This window comes from Poecilia reticulata, chromosome 12 (assembly GCF_904066995.2).
Source record: "Poecilia reticulata chromosome 12, P_reticulata-male-v2, whole genome shotgun sequence".
In the NCBI taxonomy this organism is placed as follows: Eukaryota; Metazoa; Chordata; class Actinopteri; order Cyprinodontiformes; family Poeciliidae; genus Poecilia; species Poecilia reticulata.
The window spans coordinates 14,929,593-14,954,024 of NC_088841.1; the positions used below are offsets into that span (position 1 = coordinate 14,929,593).

General features: G+C 39.7%; 1 protein-coding gene across 4 annotated transcripts; it reads left to right on the top strand.

The window, feature by feature from the left end:
- Positions 1–3,537: 3,537 nt before the first annotated feature.
- Positions 3,538–23,990, top strand: LOC103473777 (splicing regulator ARVCF-like). Of its 4 annotated transcripts, none has more exons than XM_008424265.3 (16): positions 3,538–3,966; positions 9,995–10,171; positions 10,683–11,272; positions 14,947–15,425; positions 15,507–15,693; positions 15,765–15,891; positions 16,135–16,303; positions 18,001–18,018; positions 18,179–18,250; positions 20,051–20,178; positions 20,933–21,083; positions 21,166–21,358; positions 21,597–21,708; positions 22,076–22,163; positions 22,921–22,997; positions 23,073–23,990. In XM_008424265.3, exons 1-16 carry the CDS (start codon positions 3,946–3,948, stop codon positions 23,163–23,165), a joined length of 2,682 nt encoding a protein of 893 aa, XP_008422487.2. In that variant the 5' UTR covers positions 3,538–3,945; the 3' UTR covers positions 23,166–23,990. The 4 variants fall into 4 exon arrangements, with proteins under 4 accessions (XP_008422487.2, XP_008422488.2, XP_008422489.2 ...); XM_008424266.3 differs by having other exon boundaries at positions 3,540–3,966; positions 15,765–15,882; XM_008424267.3 differs by lacking the exon at positions 18,179–18,250 and having other exon boundaries at positions 3,540–3,966.
- Positions 23,991–24,432: the final 442 nt, after the last annotated feature.

Sequence of the window (24,432 nt, forward strand, 5' to 3'; positions counted from 1 at the left end):
GTTAAAAGCAACCGAGTAGAAATTAAAGAGTCTTTTAGGCAAGACGTGCTGGCACGCTTAAATACACACGTGCATCAGGTGGAAAACAGACAAAGTGTCACAGCGGCTCTCTTCAGCAGCGAAGCGGCTTCTGTATTCAGCGTGTGGATAAGAAGCATTTGATGCCCTTGAAGACTGGAACTGTGGCCGGGACGTGGAAGGCTGGACGCTCATTGATTTCAGCTCACAGGTGTTTGAGGGTCACATTTTGTGACATTAATTTTAATAAACTCCATTCAGCTTGCAACCTTGGGAAGTGCCAATAAATGCCGTCAAACTCGTGAATTCATTCACCGTGAGGAATATATCAAACTTTCACTCTGCCGTCTCCCGTTTGCTCCAAGGTGACTTCCAGTTTATTTTTTGCTGGAACAAAGGATTGCAGTTTCACACAATATTTAGATACATTTCGCGATTCTCTTTACATTTTAGTCAAAATAAACTACACACCAGAAAAAGACAAATGCCAACTGAAGAAAATCTTGGTATTGCCTAATAAAAGTATTTCTTTATGCTGATGCTAAGTGTGTGTAAGCTTCAGATCAGAACTGTGTGCTTCCATAGAAATAGCGCAAATAGTGGATCAATGTGAATATTTTCAAGCTTTTACGGCCCAGATGTGAACAGATCATGCCTTTAGAGTGCGTTTGTCAGTCTCCAGATGTTAAAATTATTCCTTTTTTGAGTTTTAGAAGCGAGCAACAAATTACTCAGGAGCAGAAATTATCCACAAAGTTTCCAAAACATGAAAAACATTCCACCCAGTTGCAGGTTTGAATATTTTAAAACCAAGTGCTTATGTGGATTACTCTAAAAACATTTACATTCTCTTTGTTGTTTTGTAAACTGGGGGAGGAAAAAATTCGGAAACACAAAATTGATTCAACAGATTTTCTTTTTTTTATGGTAAGTTTAATGTGTCATGTTTGACTTTATGAAAATTTGTGTTGCTTCAACAAAACGAATGCAGCAGCATATTTTCAAGATGCAGCAGAACCTAATGTTTTTTATAAATCATATTTTGATTTTAAAAAATGATTTAAAGAATTTACACAGTCAATTGCAATTAAGTAGGATGACAACGGGGAGAAAAAGGTCAAATCTAGAAGAATTAGCAGAAGGCTTTGTGAAGCGAATAAGGCTTTTGAATGAAAACATCCATTAGTTTGAATTGTCATCTTCTAACAACATGTGACAGAGGCTGAAGATTTAAAAGATCAGATTTTTGCACCTGCCTGCTTCGTGTTACTTTCATGTTTTTGTATCGTGTACTCCATCCACTCTTTGAAAGAGAAAACAAATAATTATATGCATCTTTTCTTGTGAGGCTCTACAAAGCTGCTCTGGCCTCTTTCTTTCTTTCTTTCTTTCTTTCTTTCTTTCTTTCTTTCTTTCTTTCTTTCTTTCTTTCTTTCTTTCTTTCTTTCTTTCTTTCTTTCTTTCTTTCTTTCTTTCTTTCTTTCTTTCTTTCTTTCTTTCTTTAAAGATCAAATCCATTCAGAGCCTTAATGGTGGTGTTTTCCATCTGGTGGAGCTTTTTGCTGAAGCGATATGGAAAGCAGGGGGAAGCAGAATTGACTTTAGTCTGTTTTAACACATCAGCGAGTCCTTCTCATGTGAAAATGGACTTTTATTAAGTCTGCTTTGATTTAGCTTCATTAAAAGATTTTAGGAAACGTGCTGGACTCATTTCTTTTCTCTGATAGACAGATTAATAGATGTTGCTCTGATGGCTGAAATACAGACTCCCAAAGCTGCATTTCCCCCCTCCCCCCCCAAAAGGTTCTAATCTATGTGATGACCTTTTATCACAAAGTTTAAATTTCTTATGAAAATCAGAGCTACTGACTGGATCACCAGGCTATTAACTTTGCAAAAGTAATCATACCTTTGCGAGCTATTCCCCTTACAACAAAAAATTTAATGTGTTTTGTTGGTGCTGTAGAGCAACAGACAGCACAAAATTGTGAGGTGGAAAGAGAGCAATAGAGATTATGCTACCTTTGGTCTCTTACAAAGTTTTCTATTCTATGTGTTTTGGTTTTCTTACTAGATTTATTTTCGTTAATAAGGCAATCTTCAGTTCTTTATTGTTTGCATTTTAGTTTATTCCTTTGTGTTATTTTCAGGCCTTTGTGTTTATTAGCCTCTCTCCCTCAGTCTTCATCCTTTTATTCTGGTGCAGCTGTCTAACATCTCCTCTCATCAGCTCATCTGGTTCCCTTGTCAGTTTCCACCCATACCTCAGTATTTAATGTTCTGGTTTTTCATTGATCTCTGTGGGATTCTACTTTTCCTGTCCACGTTGGTTCCGTGTTTTCTTCCATTCGTTCAGGACTTAAGTCTTGATTTAGATCTATATTAAAACTCTTCACTTTATCTTTCTGCCCAGATTTTGGTCCAACCAAGAACCAAACATGACTGCTGCTTTGTCAGCAACAAAAGGTGGCTCAGCAAAGTGTCAATTCAGGAGAGCTGATGCAGGGCACACCACACTATTCACATTTTAAAAACCATAAATCCTCTTGCCCTTTGAAAATCATTTCAGTGCATCTCGATTACAAAAAAAAAAAACTCTACAAAATACATTCAACATTGTGAAAGTGTGGAAAATGTCAAGGCATGTGAGCATTTTGCAAGGCACTGAGCATCAATCAAAGTTTAAAGAAGCTGAAGTGCTCGAGGGACAGATTCAAGATGGCCGATTGAGGACCGTAAAGGACTTTGAAACATAAAAGTGCTTATGGGCCCACTGAGGCCAGGAAGCACCTCCAAATGCCCACAGGTCAATTTCATTTAAAGATTTTCTTAAATCAATAAGAAAGAGAGCTGACAGAAAACAATAGGCTGGAAATGATGGACAGATTGACTCCTGGAGCAAAAGTGTTCATTAAAAACTGTGTTTACACATAATCAGGACAGCAAATAACTTCTTTTTCAGATTTTAAGATATATAGTCAAGTGAAAGGAATGGACCATCTCTGATATTGGCTACCCTCCAGCCTCCAGAGTGAGTAAGAAAACAGGAAAAGCATCCTGCTTTGGGTCCCCCTTCTTTTTTAATTTTTTTTTTTTACTTAACTCAGAATAAATCATGCAGGTTCAGACTGAAGTGCATTTGTGGGCGGACGGTAATGGTCTACCTCGTGCTGCTCTCTAAGCGGAGCGTATCTTTAACATGAAGTGTGTTCCTGTGCTGCATGCGGTGCTCCCCACCCCTCCATCGCCCCCTCCCCAGCTCCTTCTCCTTGCAATGCCGCACATGGGTGACACAGGACTGAACCAGTGCAGGCTGCTCCGCGCTCCAGCTGCATCTGCTTCTGTGGCCACAGGGGAATGGTGTGTGCGTGTGTGTGTGCATGTGTGTGTGTTGTGCCATCATGTGTGCGCAACCCTACCCCTGCACCGGGAAATGTGGGGTAGAAGAGGGGCTGGTTGGGAGGGATGGAGGGAGGGGGGGGGGAAGCACGGGGACTGCAGGGGTCTGCACCCACCTAAGCCATTCACTGGCTCAGCATCACTCAGTTGATTCAGCACCTTGCTAATAGCGCACACATTAACTGCAGCACAGATCAGAGGAGGAGTGCAGTTATGAGAGGGGAAGGGAGAGGGAGAGAGGCAGAACGTCTATGTTGAGCAAATGTGTGCATGGTGCGTCTGTAGTGTGCGTGCGTGCGTGTGTGCGCGTGTGTTTGCGAGTGGAAGAGGAGCAAGAGAGTGTGTGAGAGCAGCGGTGGACGTGTGTTGGTGGGAGCTGAGAGGAAGGATGGCTGCTCATGTTTGAACTGCTTCAGAAGCTCTAAAAAAAAAAAGAAAGAAAGAAAAAAAAAAATCAGCAGAGCCATAGAAACACACTGACGGACGCATCTTGTTCATCATTCGTGGGGAGGCAGGAAAGACTTGGCAATGCCTGCTGAAGTGAAAGAGGTAAGTGTGTGCTGGAATGGCTCTATTTGCTCCGCATCCTCCCTCTTTTTTTTTAAGCCCGTCACTTTTCCTGCGGAGAACTGGCACTCCACAGCTCCCGCTTACTGCCTCTGTCAAGATGAATGGAGGAGGCATCACTTGCTTCACTCCCTTACCTCTCTCGGTGCTGCGGTCTGCTTGTGTTTCCTTCTGGTGACATGATTGCAAAAACATCTTCACCTCCTGCATCCATGTGTGTTGAAGTGGAAGAGGCAATGCACGGATGCAGCCTCAGTTAAAGGGTGCGGGGAGGGGGTATAACTTTGATGGCATTATCTCGGAGGGGGTTAATTCTGCACACTGGTGGTGAGCGCGTTGCCATGTTGTATAGCGGGCAGACATTCAATTTGACCATGCAGCATTTTAGCTAATTGGGGATCAGAGTGCCAGGATCAGCGGTGGAGGGAAATGGAAACTTTCTCGTCTCATTTTTCTCTAGAGAAGTGGTTTCTTGGCAGCCCGGTGAGGTTACGGTTAACCATGACGTTAATGGTGTTTCTGCAGAAAACAAGTCTTTTATCGCACCTATGAGGGACCGTTTCGGCGCAGTACAGTACCTTTAGCAGAGTGGCCAGCATCTGAATCTCCCCTGAAAAACTGAGGGCCACTGATTCAACAGATTGCACGGATTTGCAGATTAGCTTTGTGACAAAGTTGTAGCTAATGTTTTCTGACATCATTAGACTGGCGTGTGTTTTGTTTTTTTCTCACTGTCCTGTCGAAGCGTCTCTGTGTCAGTCCAGCATTTAGACCTGATGCAGATGCATTTCTGTTTAGCAGGGTTTTTTCTCTCTCTAAATCAGCTTGTTCTAATAAGAAGAAGCTTAGTTTGATTTTGCTTGTGTCAGAAGTGACTGATATCAGGCCATGTAAGCCTGTACCTTTTGCTAGCATTGATGCTGAGAGCTGATGCTAGTCTAACATCCTGTTTCCATCACCTTTTATTTTTTTTCCTTAAACTCAGATCTGTCAACTTTGACCCATGTCTTCAGGAAGTAATGGTGCAGTAAGTCGTTTAATTAAGCTTTGGCTCACCTTTGTTGGAACTTGAGTCAGGTAGAGACAGAAATACACAGGCCCGTGTGGCAGTATCATGCTGTGGGCATGCTCTGCAGAGTTCAAAGGAAATAGAAACTTAAATTGTTCTGGGAGATGTCATAGGAAGCTAATGGCCCTCAGTGGTCAACCAACCAAGCACAGACATACACTAATACTGCAGGGGATTTTAGTGTATAACCAGTTTACAGTCACGTTAGAGAAAACTGGAGTGCCCACAGAGAACCTGCCCATTCACAGGGAGAACATGCAAACTCCAAGCAGGAAGAACCCGGGACCTCCTCCTATCAATTGCTCCACTGCGCCGCCTCGTTTGCAGATGATGCTTTCCAGTAAATCACTGCTCATCTTTTAAAGAGGATGCGACAAAGATGTGCAATGAAGACGCTAATAGTTTCTGACATGGTGATTTGTTGCTTTGTTGTTTTATTGTGTCGTGATGGATCACAGGGACAGTTTTGCAGTTTTATAAAGACAAACTTTCCACTTCATGCCAAGCTGTGCATTAGCTAACTTGGATTTGAGGCAACTGCAAGTCGTTACTTGGGCCAAACAATTGCACCCTGCCTTTAACTGGCATTGATGCTGGGAATCTATGGGATGATGCAAATCAAATTGTGTCATTCTGCCCTCCGGATTCAGCATCCATGTGCCATTTTTGTTCTCTTTTTTTTTTTTAAAGTCCTGTCTGATTCAGAGCCATCAGCTTGACATATCCGGCCTCAGAAACATGTTAAGTGATGGTGGAATGAGTTATTAGTCACACTAGGGATGAACGTCCTCGGGGTTTAAATCAGACAGTCAGCACCACAGAGGCACCTGTGGTGGCAGCATCATGCTGTGGGAATGCCTTATTTTTTGTAGCATTGAAAGGAGAACGAGAACTTGCATCAGTTTCCTCTTTCTTGTGAGATATTGTATTAAGTTACAGAACAGAAGAACAGTGTCTTGCTAAGGGTAGTCATGTGTTTCTGCAGGAGTAACATCTGTTACGCTACAGCTTCTATTTGCAGTGGGCATAGTCTCCGCCAACAAAAAATATGAGCGCCACTGATTCAACAGATTGCACGGCTTTGCAGATGGATTTTGTGACAAAGTTGTTAATGCTTTCCCGACATCGCTCGGCTGATGTCTCTTTTTTTTATTGTCTTGTCAAGCCATCGCCGTGTCAGCTCTGCAGTTTCATAAAAACGGTCTTTCTGCTCAAGCCAAGCCGCACTTCAGCTTGATCTAATGACACTGCAATCCAGTGCATCAGTTTCTCACATTAAATTAGTCTTCTAATAAGACATTCGGGTCATTGCTTGTGTGAAGAAGGGGTTTATGTCTGGCTTTGCAGCTCCTTAAATTTCACGCTACCTTTAGTTGGCCGTGACGATAAGAGTTCACAGGAACTAGATGCCAGTTGTGCTGCTCTAGGTAGTATATATCTACCGGGGTTTTTTTGGTTTTTTTTCGCCGATAAGCTAGCTCTAAATCAGTCGTTCCAACCTGACCTATTTGGCTTCAAGAGCACACTCAGTGATGGTGCAGTGAGTTATTTAAATAAGCTTTGACTCACACAGTGGCCCTGCCTTCCCTGGAGCTCGAATCACACAGAGACGGCAGCACACAGGCTCGTGTCCAGCCCGTTATCATCCTCCAAATCCTTAATCAAGCTGTCTGTAGAGGACAGTGGCACCTCGCCTGTGTTCAGGCCAAGCATTTATTTAGTGCCGCCTAACAATTTCCAATCAGCCTCCCCCAGAGGTGATCAAGCCAGGATGATCTCTCCCCACAGCCAGATTTTTCCTGGGCAGGCCTTTTATCTCCTCTTCCCTCCGACACGTCTTTTTTTGTTCAGGGATACGAGAGGGCCCTTGTGTTTGGTGTTTGAAAATCGAGCTTTTTTCCTCTCCACTTTCAGCCAACAGCCGTCCTCTCCAGCCTGATTTAATGCGGTAGAGTTCAGCTCACATTTGATTGTTTGGAAAGACAATAATTGGTGGAGATTAATCAATTTATCTGCTTCTAATCTCAGCAGACGCTTTAGCATGTTGAATACGAGCATGCGACGCATTTCTGATTGGATTGCACACATTTTCAATGTGAAAATTGATTTACTTAATGCTGAAACCCTTCAAATAGTAATAATAATAAAAAATTTATGAAGGATTCAGTGCGGTGCCTTTTGTGTTTAATATATTTTTTAATAGGTTGTTTGCATTGCTATTGGAGGAATTCAGCTGTAACAATGATTTCATTCAGATTAATAGAGCAGCAAATCCAATTTTTGTTGACACTCTGAAATGAATGCAAAGTTTGTAAAAGGTAAAAACAACAGCAATTAATTTCCACAGCCAAATAAAATGTTGGAATGGAGAGATTTAACTTTTGCATAAAATCAGCAAGAACAAATTAAAGAAACACAAACAGAGCCTTGCTGTAAGTATTCACTCCACATTGGAGCAGCAAACGTCAAAGTATTTTACTGGAGTTTTATGTGACAGAAAAAAAACACAGTAATCTTGTTCTTCGTGATTCACAGTACAGTTAGATTCAGATTACATCCCTCCTTAGTAGACTTGTGTAGGTATCATAGTAAAGGGAGTTAAATTCAAATGCATGCCACACTTTTCAAATTTTTATTTGGAAAAAAAATAAAATAATGTATCATTTTTGTTCCAGTTATGTAAATTTGTCAGAAAAAAATGCAATAAAATAGAATGAAATATGTGGTTTCAACGTAATTGAATACTTTTGCAAAGCAAGGTTGAACTGCTGGGATGAATTATATGCAAAATTAGCACCATAGGCAAGACACTCATTAAAGCAAATCTGTTTAGAATAATTTAGTGCAGGTTTGAGCTGTCTGAATATTGCCGTTTTCCCTGTTGTTTCATAGTGAGGTCGACCTACTGTCTAAACAAATAAAGGAAAATATGCTTTTTGTGAGTGTTTTAACAAACAGAAGAAAGGTTCTGCATATTAAAAAATGCATTTGAGCAACAACCCTTTCATTTAGGTCAGAGTAAACCAACTTCAGTGCTGTTAAACAGCAGGCAGTGTCCAACTAACCCTGCTTTTTTTTTTTTTTTTTTTTACAGAGTTAACTAAAAGCAATTGAAAAGGCCTTTGCTCCTCTCTGACAGTTTGGTACCCCGGGAGGAGAGCCACGTTGAGCAAGATCAAAGCCCGCCACTGATTAAATGTGAAAGCCAATAACTGCCCGACTCACTTCTAGTCCCATTACAATACTACTTTTGCCAAACATGCCATAAATACTTACATAACAAAGTGGGAATAAAATGGAAGACTCCATCAATAACATCCAATATTTTTTGCTTCCTCTCGCAGACAGACAGCCAAACAAATAGTACATGTGTTATATTTTCACCAGCGGAGCTGACCTACTAAACTGCACCAGAGCAGCATGCTACAAATAAATTCTGTAAAAAAAAAAAAAAAAAAAAAAAAAAAAAAACACAGCATGAACCTCAACAAAATGTGTAGCTTTAGGTTTTCCCTCATGTTCAATCTGAGTCAAGACACAGACGACAAATGACAAACAGCATTTCTTCTTTCTCTGTCTTTTAGTTTAACCTTTGCAGCTCTATAAAAAGTTGCTGTTAAGCTTTAGGACAAATCACAGGAAAGCAGCTCGCATTGGGCGCAGGACATTTTCATAAGGGCAAAGAAAGCTGGCCAATAACTTTATCGATTTCATACTGGCAAGTAATTACTCAGTTTCAAGGCGATCAGGAATGGCGTGGTGTTGGTCAAATAAATGAAATCACACTTGAGTGAGCAAGTAAATAAGAAGGCAATTGTGCAAATAGTGAATAATCTTCAGATATCAGGTTGCATCTGCCAGCGCATACATCATTCTTTCTTACACATCAGTTCGACATCCTAAAGTTACTCACTGCGGCTTTTCTTCTCCTTTAAAGTACTAAGTAATTCATTGTAGTGGTCATATGTCACATGTCACATGTTTTTTGCTTTTGCCCAATTCAATTCGAGGGTCTCAGGAAAAATGTAAATGCAACATTTAGACAACATGGTATTAGAAAAACTGGATAATAACTGAGTGAATCAAGCGGCTCAAATAATAAAGCAAAATATATTAAATAAAAAAGAAATGCAACATAAATTAAAACAACGTAAGAGGGAGAATAAACTTAGTATCACCACAGCTACTTGCTCTGCTTGCCTTGCTGCTAGGCATTAAATTTAGATGTAAATGTTTGGCAGCCATGACAGTAGAGTAGGACATTCGATCGATGGAGTCATGATATGACATGAATGTGCAATAACCAATAGAATGGGAGCACAAGTGTAAAATTACATTGTTTCACAAAATTACAACATTTTGATTTTTTTCCCTCAAGAAGATATTTTCGTATTTGTAAAGAGCAACACAATGTTTGTTCACCATCTCTGTAAAAACATTTATATTTAAATTGTACTATATATTTCATTTCTTTTTTTAATTTTATTTATAAAAGTCAGCATGGAGCAATGCTGAATTTGTGAGATATTAACTTGTTTGGTAAAGTTTTATCATTTTTTTTGCTGATGTTGTGATCTGCTCCTTCAGGCTGCTGAATGAATGTCATTTAATTTGATTCAATTCAATTTGTTTGTTTAGCACCAAATCATAAAACATGTCAACTGGAGGCACTTGGCAAGAGAAACTGATTCACTTACAGAACATATCGAGGTGTCAAACTTCAAATCCTCAAGGCCTGTTTTTTCTTTTTCTTTTAACACCTCAGCAATAGATTGTTTTGTGCAGACCTGCATTAGTAACACAGAACATTGATTAGATTCATTTATCTATCTGCCCATTGTTTACTGAGCCTCATGAGCAATATATTACCAAAAGAAAACTTGAATAATCTGATAGGTAACAGGTACTTACCCACAGGTGTGTGTGTGTGTGTGTTTTTAGGAGCAGAGTTTGGAGGGTCCAACTCCCTTGCCTTTGCCCCAGGAGGCTAAAGAGGCAACCAGTGAAAACCCGACAACAGCTGATGAACTGGACACGCCCACCTCCATCGCCTCGGTGATGACCTCGACCAATGAAAGCTCCACAGAGACCGACACCCCACAGCAGACTGACTCTGAGGTTTATATGACGACTCATTAAAAAGCTGCATCCATGTCGCAAAAATGTCTGTTTTTGTCCTACAGCGTACAGAAAAAAAAACACTTTTTTTTTTTCTTGCGTTTTGGAACAAAAGAGTTAAAATCCGCAATCAATTTCCCACACCAGAAAATGTAATTCCTCCAATTTATTCTACTGCTAAACAGCGACAAAACTCATTTCTAACTAAAGGGAATTCTTTGGCAGGAAATCAGAATTCATAATTTATCAGAAAGTCAGAGATGTGCTGAAGTGATGATAATAATAGTTACTTTGAGAAAAGGGACGTGTTTTGTGGTCAACAACAAATCGTGCCTCGTCAATTTGAAGTAAACTGAGATGCTCCTTGTTCTGAGCGTAAGTAGCCACGTCAGGTGGCATTTCAGACGAGACCGGAGCGCCGCGGACCACTTAGGCAAATTAGATTCCAAAGACTAGCGGTTGTTGGGAGATTTGTGTGTATATAATTACAGTGGTGATTCCATTCTTATAGGAGTCCAAAGCGGTGGAACAAGAGGGTGAAAAACCTCAGAGTGAGATGCAAGAAGAGATTAAAGAGGAGAACGTCCTCCCATCGGACACTCCTGATCTCACGTTAGCTCAGGAGGCTAAAGACAACGTATCCGCTGAGAAAGCCTCTCCCGAAGTGAAAGTCGAGCCCTCTGAATCTGCTCCAAACACGGCAACCGGCAGCGCTACCGTTGCGACAGCTCAACCCCAGCCGGTGCCGCAGCCCGGTGAGCCTCATCCTGTAAACCCAGACAGCCAGAGCAGAGTCTACACCCTCACCGATGCCTTCAGGGGCATGGGAGGCGACGCATGCTCGGGATATGGAAGCCTCTCTCGTTTCAGCCTCCACGGCTACTTGCCCACCAAAAACTTCCAGCCCGGCGCTCACTACACTTTACCGTTCCTGAGGGACAGCTATGCCTCCGCAGGACTCAGCAACCAGACGGAGGAGAACAGAGAAAATCCTCTGGATGTGAAGGCCGACCTCCCAGCTGCCGGTTACCACACACTGGGAATCCACCAGTTTAGGCCAATTACAACCATGGAGCTCCTCCGGGAGCCCTCCAGAACCAGGTGAGAGAATTTTGTATCATATAAAATGTTATGCATCTTCGAACTCTTGTTGATTATGTAGAATATGCAAAAGTACTTCTTCCTGTTAATCTTTTTCACATTTTTTCAACTGCATGTAACCTTGATGTACTAGGAATCATCATGGCAGCATCTTGCTGTTGGCATGCTTTCCTTCAGCAGGGACAGGCAGGTTTATTAGAAATGATGGAGGATGGTTTAGTCAAAGTCCAGACCTGAATTCAACTGAGAAACCGTGGGAAGATTTACACACTCTCCAGTCTGACTGAGCTTCAGTTAGTTACGAAGCAGGAGCAAAATATTCACTGTCATACTGACATACTAGAAAAGACTCCAATTTCAGAAAGTGGCGACTGAACAAAAATAACTATTCTTTTCCCACTTGACAGTTATGGCTACTCTGTGCAGCTCTATCACATAAAATACCAATGAAACACAATGGAGTTTGTAATGTAACAAATGGGAAAAGGTCCAAAATGGTTGAATAGATTTGCAAGGCATTGTTTAATTTGTTTTTCAGTTGAAAGAACGTTATAGACGCCTTTCTAAAGAAGATTTAGCTATCTGTCCTCTGAGATATGAGAATGGGTTTCTATTGGTCACCAGCAAACAAAGAGTGTGATAATGGGTTATTTAGGGTGCTTTGGAATTAGTCGTTGCACCATTAAAAACCTATCTTTGACTCCCACTGCATCGAAACCAGCATTATAAACTGAGCAGATTCATAAGTGGAGCTACCCATGGTCAAAGGAAAACAGTCAATTTTGCTTTTAAACTTGTAGGCTTTCTATGATAAAAACCTGTCAAGCTTGATAGGTGCACAGACATCCAGAGGATGCAGCTCAGCTCTGTTCCTTTGAGTCCGTGTGGATAATAACAAGACAGATGGACAGCAGTTAAGCTGCAACTGGTATCAATCAGGGATGGCAGCCTGCTGCTGCAAAGTTGATAGATAAGGAGGTTTCAAGTGTTATTGCCTGCCAGAAGCTTTTCCTTGGCCCATGCAAGAGTGATAGAACTGTTTACAAAAGAGACAACGAAACCTCAGTCTGTTGCACAAAGAAATTTGTCTGAACAAATTTTATTCAACATGTGAACTGTTAGACCTTCACATTTGTAGCTGTGTGGATTGGCAGTGTTTCATTTTTGTTTGTTTGTTAGCTAATGGAGAGGGAGAAATGCAGATTATCACAAAATTTAAGATTCTTCATCATTACACTTAAAGTGATTTAGAAAAATGGCAAACTCTGAAAATCTGAAAACCGTTAATCAAGCAGATGAACCAGCATGCCTTAGAAACTATTTTATATTCTTTGATTTCAATATCAGATTGTTTAACTGTTCATAATAATGAAATTACAAAACAGAAATCAAAGGAATAAAAGACTCAAAATTTGATATTGTAGTTGAAAACATGATTTTTTTACTGAAAAGTGACCTTGACAACTAATTTGTGTGTATAATATTATCAGATAATATTTACTGATTAAACATTACAGAGGTTTAATAAAAAAGCTAATTGAATTTTGTAACGAGCTTGCTTATTCTCTAATAAATAACATGTAAAGAAGCAAAAGAAAAACAACTCTGACTATACTTTATTATATTTAGGACCTTGCTTCTTTATAATTCTGCTAATACATTTCAGATATTTAAAACATAACAATAAAGTAAACAGAACTCTGCCATTTTGAGTAAGAGATGAACCAATCACAGTTTTCTGCCTGATTTTTGATCTTGGTGTTTTTTTTGGTTTTTTTACCTATTAAAAGAAATTAAGAACAGAGGTCAAATAGTGTCTTCTGAGCGATCACACCTGTGAAGGTCAATTTGTTGTACTCTAGAGTATCATTCTTATATTTTCAAATAAAGGCAAGACTGTCATAGTATGAGAATTTACTACCTGAATTTAAGCAGAAAACCCAAATTTTTTAAGGAGAATGTTATTTTTCCCAATATCACTGAATAATAACAAAAAAATCAATACGTTTTACAGTTTAAATAAAAAATTCTACAAGGTTTCAATATAGCATCAGAGTGGATTCGATTGGGAAATGTCAGACACTATAACGCAATAAAAAAAACATTAGCTTTATGTTTGTACAGAGGCACCAGGCATAATCTATTCTCAGTCTAGAGGCATCTCCTGTAATCCAAGTTGAAATATGTATTGTAATCTTACAAATTAGTGTTTTAGATCTATAGAGAGTGAAATAAAAGTATGAAAAATGATAAAAATAAAAGATGAAATGAACCTCGAGAAATGTCACGAGCGACAAGTGTATAGGTCAGACTCTGTGCGAGTGTTGGATCCTGTATCAAATCACTTGGCAAAATTATTTTACACTTCACTACTCCATTTTCTATATTGCATTTTGTGTTTGACACTTCTTCCTTTGCAGCTAGTTTTTTAGTGGGCATTGAGAGATACTTAATTCCACTCATCTCCTCTCTTGTGTGCAGTATTTCTTTTGAGATGGTTGTATAACCACAAAATTCAGGGAATAACCTCTAAAGAGAGCCTGCAGTACCCAGTACGACAGTTACCTCACACTATCCCTCACAAAAAAAATGATTAAAGAAATACCTGACTGGCACTTTTATTCTCATATACTTACATTTCCCTTGTCTGCTTTTCAGCAGTGAACATTTGGCTTTAGGCTGCAATCTCATTGTGAGGTATTGAATTAACCAAGGCTGTAAAAGCAGTTCCAGAAAATCTGAATTGCTCTGAAGCAAAGACAGACGCCGAATTCAAGGTGTCAAATTGCAAAGTTAAATTTCTTTTCAGTTATGAATGAGATATACAACATGTTTTTTTTAATAAAAACTGAAGGTATCATAGTTACTTGATTGTGCTATAAAATGGCATTATGTGCCTGGATAATATGTTACACTTCCCCTTTATCTGTTCTACTTACTCTATGACTTTTTCTGTCATGTCAGCTAGGATTGAGAAAATTAATTTATTTGGTTGAAGCCAGAATAATTAACAAACATCTGGGTTAACTAGAGGCACGCCTCTGTGTGACATATATGCCAGATAATCGTGGATAATTCCAGACGTTTGAATGTTTTTTGTTTGAAACAGTTATATGCGAGTAGGAACACTGTGGAAGTGTCCAGCAATTATACTGGTCAGAAACTTCTGAGTGCTGCAGCCAGACACCCTCTTTTATGAAAACACAAAATGTATATATATATTTTTGTTTTACCTTGAATGCAAATCCCAAACTATTCTCATCCCATTCAGAGCTTACCACCCAAATCAAAGAGAAATATGAAACGTTTTCCAAGGAGATAAAATCTTGAAACGTGGAATTGAAAGACACATATGATGCAAATTCTTGGTTTAAGTTGTTAGCAACTAATTTTGTCAATTTTCTGTATTTTGTTTGTTTACGGGAGGCATCAGAAAGAGGGACTCAAGCAGGTTGTTGTTGATGCAGGGGCCGCCTGAGCCCCTGCATCACATGAGCATGTTTCACTTAAATATTGTAGGGATTAAAACGGCACAGTCATAAATCAAATAAACACACCAAAAGCTATTTTTCAATATGAAATGGCTGTGCAATAAATTGAGATGCGATCCTCTTCAGGAAAGACTCGGGCACGGACTCTATTTATAAAATATCATCCAAACTTTGTCTTCGCAGAAGTGGCTACGATGACGCGTTTATGGCCCAGTTGGAGGGGAACCTGAATCCTTTCTTCCAGGCCATGTGCCGAGCGCAGACCCTGCAGCTGCCCCACAAACGCAGCAGCATGGTAAGCCTGGACAGCATCCGAAGGGACCCGCGCTGGAGAGACCCCAACTTGCATGAGGTGATCTCGATGCTCAGGCACCCAATGGACCCTGTCAAGTCCAACGCAGCTGCCTATCTGCAGCACCTCTGTTATGAAAACGACCTGATCAAACAGGAGGTTCGGCAGCTGAACGGGGTGCCGATCCTGGTGGAGCTGTTGGACCATCCCAAAGCTGAAGTCCATCGCAAGGCCTGCGGTGCTTTGCGCAACATATCCTACGGGAAAGACCACAACAACAAAATGGCCATCAAGAGCTGCGATGGCATTCAAGCTTTAGTTAGACTGCTGAGGAAGTCCAGCAACATGGAAGTCAAAGAGTTAGCCACAGGTACCAATGAGACTTTTCAGCCGCTGATTGAACCTTCTCAGGTGTTTCCAATAACGTGCTTCCCCCCCATTAAACCCACAGGAACTCTGTGGAACCTCTCATCACACGAACCACTCAAGATGACAATAATCAACCAGGGACTTCAAACCCTGACTGATGAAATCATCATCCCACACTCAGGCTGGAGGAGAAGAGACTCCGTGGATGCATCCAAACCGCTGAGCGCAGAGTGGACCATCGTCTTCAAGAACACCACCGGATGCCTGAGGTAAATCTGGGCCGCGGTCATGGATTCAGCCGGCGTTTGGCCACACTCCTCTGACAGAGCTGTTTCCGCAGGAACGTCAGCTCCGATGGGGCCGAGGCTCGACAGAGGCTAAGGGAGTGTGAGGGGCTGGTGGCAGCTCTCCTTCACGCCCTGCAGTCGGCTGTCGTCAACAAGGATGCCGACAATAAGGTTGCTCAAGTAATCATTTTTAGTTTTCAGTCAACTACCTTTAAAATTTGATAATTTGGAACAAGTTGCTTCCAAACAATAAAAGCACGGTGCTGTTCTTTAAATATGGAAACTCTCAAAAATTCAGTTTTGCTATAAAAAGTCAGTATCTGTTTTTCCTCATTTTTTTATATCCAAGTTGAAGAGACTTGACCAGTGCCATGTGCTTCACGTGTGATCTCTGATATAAACTGTCTGTCCCTTTGAATTAAGTCGGTGGAAAACTGCGTCTGCATCCTTCGAAACCTGTCCTATCACGTTCATAAAGAAATACCAGGAGTGGAGCGATTTCAGGAGCCCCATGCTGGCCATCTGATGAGAACAGTGGGGCATCAGAAGAAGAAGAACGAGCCAGAATGCTGTGCAGGAAAAAGACCCAAAGGTTTGTAAAATATACATATATAGTTGAAGAATTTGATTATCTTTAATGTTATGCATTTCTTGGCATTCTAATTAAAGTTAAGCCTTATTTCTTCCTCCCTCGAGCATCTTGAACTGCAGTGCACAAAGGGTTTTTTTCTTTTTTGAAATGTTCTGACCCAGCCACATTCCCTGAAGACTCTGTCTAGTTTCATACTGAGTAAAGTGGACTTGTCCTCCCTTTCTATTGCAACAGACTTGCAGCTGCAGTGAACAAGGCATCTGCAGTAACATCAGTGTCAGTGATGCATTCCTAAAAAGCTGATATTTCCCTCCCTGTTTTTTCTATTTATTTTTATTTAGTATAAGTTATTCATACGTAACTGCACTGGCAATAATTTTTTTTTTAAACTCACTAAGCTCTGCAGTTAATCTGAAAATTTATTTTTATAGCTTGAAGAACTCGAAGTAAAATGTCAACAGTGAAACTAAATGTACCTAATTGATAGTTAATATTTGATGTACAGTAATAAACAGACTGGATTAGCTTGTCCTGAGGGCAAAGACATTAGGGATTGGAAAAAGATTAAAGCTATTGCAAATCGCTAAATGGCCTTAACTCACACGACACTTTTTCAGTCATTTTGACCACCCACGGCGGTGGTATTATAAGCAGACCACTGATCTGTGTACAAATCGACATGTGGCAGGAGGAAGCTGGAATCAAACCTACAACCTTCCAACTGACATACAATAACTCTACCCACTGACAGACACTGGAATCAATATGTAACTGCTCAGTATGTCTGTTATATGCTGTTTGATGCAGCATCTTGCTAAAGTATTCACATCTCCTTAACTTTTTTTATACTATTACTGCAAACCGCAGTGTATTTTATTGGAGCTGTACGTAATAGTCCATGAAAAAGTTGTGCGTATTTTTAATGTGGAAGGAAAAGGATTGTATTTTTGACTTATTCTTTTTCCTCGAGAGCTGTAGTACTGCTAGTCTTTAGACATATCTCTGCTTAACAAAAGAGTTTAATAATTAGGTCTTTAATAGAACTCTGTAAAACATGACTGCGTGAAGAGGAGGTCATTTATCCTCTGGATTCAGCAGGAACACGTGGAAAAGTTGAAGGATGCTGCAACTCAAGGACAGGAGTTTGACACCTTGAAAGCTTGACTACAAGTGCACACTACAATTTTACGATTTTTATCAAGGAAAAAAAAACTTAACACATTGCAAGCCACGTATTATTTCACTTTCACTTCCTAAATATTTAGTTTGTAATGGTCTGTCAAGTAAAACAAAATTGTAATATCTCAAAATGTGGAAAACTCAAGTGGTGTAGAGAAAAAAATGTCAAAAACCTAATTATTTAGAAGTGATTCTATTAATTACCTTCAATCTAATGTAGGAGTTTTGTTTAAATAATTAGTGTACAGTGATAAAAAAAGAACTAGTCAGTTTTTCTTGAAGGCGAGGGCATCATTGAAAAACGTCAAAGTTATCGTCAATAATTGCTATTATTGACGATCAATAATTGTTGGATCTGTAGCTTCAGGAAAGCTGCAGATCCAACTGATCCAATCAGCAACTCTGTGTCTCACCACACGGAGGAGCTCTGTCTGCTTTTCTGCCTCTGTCCTTTTGCACCACAATCTAATCTGTGACATTGTTCTTTTCTTCTTTTCCCTTCAAACTGGGCTCATCAGAAGAGTGGTTCAGTCAAGGTCAGTCTGCTTGCCACGCCGGGATATCTCCAAAGCAGTGGATACTGTGAATCAATGCTGCAGTGGATTTTTCTGCAATTGTCTATATCTGCTTGCTGATGTGATGAAAACTGGTGCTTGTGTTTGTGTGCATGTGTGTGTATGTATCTGTGATATACAGGTTGGAAAAATGGATTTATGGAGAGGAAATACAATACTTTGGACTTACCAAAATGTGCAGAACTGATTAAAGGTACATATTTAAAATAATAATAAAAAATAACCTCAGTTTAACTTGCAAATAAGCAACTTTCTTCTTTTAATTAAGGTGGTAAGTAGTAGATAAAATATAAATAGTTTTATAAAATGCCTTCATGCGGTTCAACATCCTCATCATACAGAAACAGTCTGAAGCATCCAGGCTGTAGCTGCTTCCTGGGTTCTGTTATCTGCTGTATAAGCATGACATTGACATGGCCTGGGAAGGAAATCATTTAAATGCAGCTCCACGCATCTCCACCTGCACCGCTAAAGCAAAAACGGCCCAACATATGAGACACTGATGGGATTTCTGTTTGCGGTACAGAGAATGACAGAAATACCAGGCTGGCACTTGCTTCAAACAACGCATGTCCCATCTTTCCCATATGTCTCCAGTTGCTGCTGCACCGTCTCCACGTTGTGTTTTGCTTTGTGTTTGCTTCTTGTTGCCATGAGTACAGTGTGGATAAAAAAAAAAGAAGAAAAAAAAAGCGGAGGAAAATAAGAACCCATAGCGCTACAAGCCTGTGGCTCCGACTGCCATTAAAACGGAGATCAGAGCTTAGCTAATGCCTCCCACGCTGCAGCCAGTGAATGCAAATCAGCCTGACAATCATGATACAGTTCAGGGTCAGCCTTATACCGTTATACTTGTCAGCCATCCAGCAGCCTCCACTGGCTCAGTGCAAAACAATCAGTTCATGAGTCTGCTACAGTTGTATTTTCCATTCAGTGCAGTCGCAGTTCAGTGCATGCAATGCACCATGCGTATTTATCTGCCAATCCACTAATCTACTAACTAGACTGTATTCAAGTAGAAGACATTCTGAAGTATGCATTTTGCTTTGCTGAAGTATTCACATCCATTGAACGCCAGTGTATTTTAGGAGCACAAAACGGTGAAGTGGAAGGAAAGGGGTTATTTTCCAAACTTAAAAGGATAAGAAAGGCAAGACTAACGTTAATCAGAGAAGAAGTCCACAGCTCAGGTGGGAGAACCTGCTGATAGGATAATTAATAATAGTTCATTCAACAAATCTGGCCTTTATGAAACAGAGGACAAAAGAAAACAATTGTTAAATGAGAGCCATAAAAAGCCTCAGATAAAGTTAGCCTCAAGTCATGTTGGGGACATAGCAAACAGAGGTGCTCCAGTCAAAGGAGGACAAAACTGAACTTTTGGGCAACATGCAAATCCCAAGAAACATACTCTAGCAGAATTAAGTTGTGTCTTCAGCAGGAAGAGGAAGGCAGGTCAGAGTTGATGGGGAGGATAGAAGAAGCTAAATACAGGGTAATCTTGGAAGAAACTGTTAGCAGGTGCAAAAGACCTGAGAGTACAGTAGATTTTGATCATCCAGCAAGACAATAATGTTAAATATACAGCCAACGCTATGATGAACTGATCTGGATCAAAACATATTCAAATACAGAATGGCCCCAGTCAAATTTTAAAGGTAAATCACTGGTAAGTCTTAAGAAATCCATGTCAACAGGTACTTTCCATTAGATAGGAAAGAGACTGTGCAAGCAATCCAGTTCTTAGACTTGTAACTAACATATCGGCAAAACGTTTGACCCCGTATAGTTTAGTAGAAGACAAATGCACACATTTTTATTTTCATTTGGGAAAAATGTCGAAAACCGTTTTCCTTCCACTTCCGACGGACTATCTCATGAACAGTTTGTGCTTATAACGTGACAAAATGACGAGAGGTTTTTAACGGTTTGCAAAGCATATTCCATCCAACAGGTTAAAACTGCTGACGGTGCGTCTTCGTTTCTCTTGAAGGCCTGGATCTGCTGTACCAGCCGGAGGTGGTGAGGCTGTACCTCTCTCTTCTTACCTGCAGTCACAACCATAACACCCTGGAGGCAGCTGCAGGAGCTCTGCAGAACCTCGCTGCGGGACACTGGGCTGTAAGCAAGCGGAAAAGTTCAAAGTTATTTTTCACGATCTCTAATTACAGGAGCCTTACTCTGAGAACACGAAGCGTTATTCCCAGCATGTTTGGCTGATTTTATCCCAATGCAACGCTCACTGCTGCCGAGAATGATCATTTATGTAGGTGAAGTCACCGTGGCTGCTGTCATAGTTTGTAAACATCATCTTGTGTCTGAGGAGCAGATCTGGGCTGCGCTTCTTGACAGCATCGTTGCTGTCTGTGCCTTTCGGCTCGAGGAGAGACTTAAAATAGAGCTGGCCTGAAATAAAGTGCTATGAGTAAAGCGTAAATGTGCCCCAACAGTGCAGGGTCAAAGAAGACAACTTCTAGAGGCCAGCACTCGGGGGGCGGGGGGGCATGAGTACCTAAGGCATTCTCGTCTCTTCTCAGCTGGCTGGTCTTGTTTTTTCAGCGGGCATCATTAATCAACCTAATGTAAATGTGCGCTGACCTTGTCTCTAGCCAAGATAATCAGAAAAGCTGCAACTGAATTTCCCCTTGAGTGGTTCCATATGTCTTAGAAATAACATCCAAAGTAAAATATAGGAATGTCGTCGGAGTGTGAAAGTGATTCAAGACAAAGGCTCGTTAAAAGATATTTGAGTTCCTAAAAGGCACGTAAAGGTGTTTACTAGCAAAGCGTAATTTAAGGAATCTTCTTTGAATGTTTTTAAATTTTCTCAAAATAATCTGACTGAGCCAACGGCCTCTTCTGTTTCTCCTTGCAGTGGTCGAGCTACATTCGAGCCACGGTGAGGAAAGAGAAAGGACTGCCAGTTTTAGTGGAGCTGCTGCGCTCAGACGTGGACAAAGTCGTGCGTGCCGTGGCCATCGCTCTTCGCAACCTCGCCATTGACAGAAGGAATAAGGACTTGATCGGTACAGAATTAAAGATCTCCGCTTCGTTCGGAGGCGTCGACACCTGCGGACTCACGGTCTCTCCGCCTGTCTGTCTTTACAGGGAACTACGCTCTGAGGGACCTTGTTGCTAACTTGCCTTGTGGGCAGCAGCACCCCGTGAAAAATCTCGAGGGAGATACGGTGGTTTCCATTCTGAACACGATTTACGAGATCATCACAGACAACCCTGAGAACGCTCGAGTGCTCATACAGGGTCATGCTGTGCAGAAACTGGTGGCCATAAATAAGTCGAGGTATACAAATGTATCAGAAACTAATTTGATCTAAATGTAAAAAAAAAAAAAAAGGGTTTTTGCTTTGAAAAGAATGATTATGTGCAAATTTTGAATAGCTGAAAAACGTCACGTCTTTGTTTTGAATGGGTGTCTCATGTTAGTATGAGCACATTAAACAGCGGTCAGAGATATAATTTAGATATTAATGTCTTGGTGCTGATTGTTGTGATTAACCATCAAAATCATATGTTGTCAGCCAATCAACACGAGAGACCAAAGCTGCTTCGCATGTACTTCAGACAATATGGGCCTACAAAGAGCTGAGACACACTCTGACCAAGGCTGGATGGAACAAGAGCAACTTTAAGGTTTTTTTTTATTTATTTTATAGCAATTTAAAACATGAGGAGATAGCTTAGTTGAGGTTAGGATAGGTTGGATTGGCATAGGATAGGTTTGTTTACTTCATTTGTCAAATTGTCAACAGTAAAAATTTATTAATTTGGTAATTTTGTCTTTATTGAATTTACTTAAATTGAGAAAATTATGCCAACAATAAACTGTCTGGGGCTCAAAATGACATAAAATAATAAAGAAAAAGGTATGATGTTTATTGTCTTTATTAATAATAAAGGTAAAGTACGTAAAACAAATTAACAACGTGGATCACGATGTGCAATAACATTGTAAAAAGTGTTCAACAATTAGCAGCTGAAATGCATTTTTCTTTTGAAGCCAACAGGATCGGGTGTAACTAAAAAACCCAAGAATGGGAAACAAAACAGTGATGACATCACATTGCCTCTCATGGAGAAAAACCAAGGTTAGAATATGTGGCATAGTTTTATTTGGTAACACTTTATTTGACGTAGTGTGAATAAGACTAACATGACACTGTCATAAACATGACATAACACCTGTCATGAATAAGAAGGAGTCTATGAATATTTGTGACAGTTGTCATAAAGTGTCATTCGGTAAATCATGACACTTTTAATACAAAGTTAACATTATTCAAAATTGTCTTTGTTATGACAACTTGACATCATGACCTGTCATAACTTGCATAACTTTGTTATAAAAGTATTACCGATTAAACTTTAAAAATTATATAGGTAAAAGATAATATTAATGACACTGTAATAACACTGTTGGTCCTACTTGTTCCGCTTTATTTCAGGTAGGGAGAAATAATTACTGTTTTGTTAACGCTTTTGACAGTGTAATAATGCTTAATGACATTATTATGACTACTATGACATATTTATGACATATGATGATTATTGGTTAATGTCAAGTTGTCATAACAAAGACATTTTGAATGTCAACTTTGTATTAAAAGTGTCATGATTTACCGAATGACGCTTTATGGCAACAGTCATAAATATTGATGAAGACTTACTCGTGTTCATGACAGGTGTTATGTCATGTTTATGACAGTGTCATGACAGTCTTATTCACACCCTGTCAAATAAAGTGTTACCTTTTATTTTACAACATAAATGATTATAAAAAATACCCACCAGTTCCTGGAACAGAAAATGTTTCTTATATCACTATTATCTTGTGCTCTGTTGCAGATGTGTATTCCACCTTGGAGTCAAACGACAGAGTTGGAGACGGAAAGGGACCCGTTGTAGAAAGAGATGCTCTACAGGTAGGCCATAAAAGATCTTCAGTGTAAATTACTGTCTCTCTTATATTAAATGACCAAAACTCAGTTTTCTGACAGGCGATAAGTGAAAGAAAACACTTCATCAGAGCTGGCAGGCCTGCAGTAGGCCTCATGGATAACAAACCTCCACCGCTGGACTCCTGGGTGTGAACGTGACAAAAGATCCGGTCCAGCTAGTTAAATCCCATAGGGACACTTTTTGTTGGTGAAATGCAAATCTGTGTCATTTGTTCATTCTTGTAAAAAGAAAAAAGAAAAAAAAGGCTTATTTGTTTACAGAACTTAATGTGCCAAACCCTTATATGTACTTGATCTGGAGATTAGTCGATGATAGACTTTATTGTTTTAATATTTAGGATGACTTCTGTAAGCCTGATACATACAGCTGATAACGTGACGTATGAAATAGCCCAAATATGCAAACTGTGGGGGAATCATGATTCCAAAGATTATATAACATGTACAAAGTGAATTTGACAGTTTATTAAGTTGTGTCAAAAGACATACTTGGATCTTTTTTTATTGTTCACTTCTATAGTTATGGAATAGTTATAGAACTATAACTATTCCATAAGAATAGAAAAAGAAAAATGGAAAATCTGACTTTTTCCAATCTGAAAAAGTCTCAAAACATTTTTGTCTCTGATAAGTTAAGTGTACAGGCTCTCATCCGCCTAATCACCCAAATCATTTGGAAATTATTGTGATTTTGATATTTCAGGGTAGAAACAATAAAGGTTACTTGCATTTGTTTATACAGAAAGGTAAACAAGGACTGTACATGTGTAACAAAGGACTGTTAATATTCAAAATAAAGGCATTTATATTGTAATGTTTATTGTAATACCCATGTTATTAATTAAGAGCTATTTATGTGTCTTAGCTAATGCCTATAAATGATACAGCTCTGCTTTGCAGTGGTCATTTTTGCATTGCAGTGTTAAATGAAACTGACAATAAATGCTGTGCATAGTTTCTTATGTTTGTGTTACTTAAGCAGTTCAGGTCAGAAGTTTACACGCACTCAGAATGGATTTCAATGCCAGTTTCACCTTAGGCTTTAATCTTATATTTGAATTGTTTATTTACCAGGCAGAAACAGTCACCAGCAACTTCAGTTGATTTTAACAATGAGAATTTAACTCATAAATGTACATTTATTGTGGATGGAACCAGTAAGACCACATTATCATTGTCTGGAAGACAACGACAAAAGCTCAAGCCTACCTCTAACTGGAAGATAACAGTGAATATTCACATGGAATAAAGAATGCCTTAGTGAAAAAAATGTACTTTAGTATATTTCAAATATGCTTATATTTGTGTAAGTGTATTTTAATGGAATGTTTGAAATATACTATGAAAATATTTAATTTGCAGAGTCCTGATAATAGACGTCAGTTGTGAACTGAATGAT

What these genes read in the sequence shown, in the direction of transcription:
- LOC103473777 (XM_008424265.3), top strand. Translation starts at nt 3,946, where the DNA reads ATGCCTGCTGAAGTGAAAGAG. An exon ending in ATGTGCAGAACTGATTAAAG is followed by an intron (nt 18,251 to 20,050) that starts GTACATATTTAA and finishes TTTCTCTTGAAG; the next exon opens with GCCTGGATCTGCTGTACCAG. An exon ending in TAGAAAGAGATGCTCTACAG is followed by an intron (nt 22,998 to 23,072) that starts GTAGGCCATAAA and finishes GTTTTCTGACAG; the next exon opens with GCGATAAGTGAAAGAAAACA.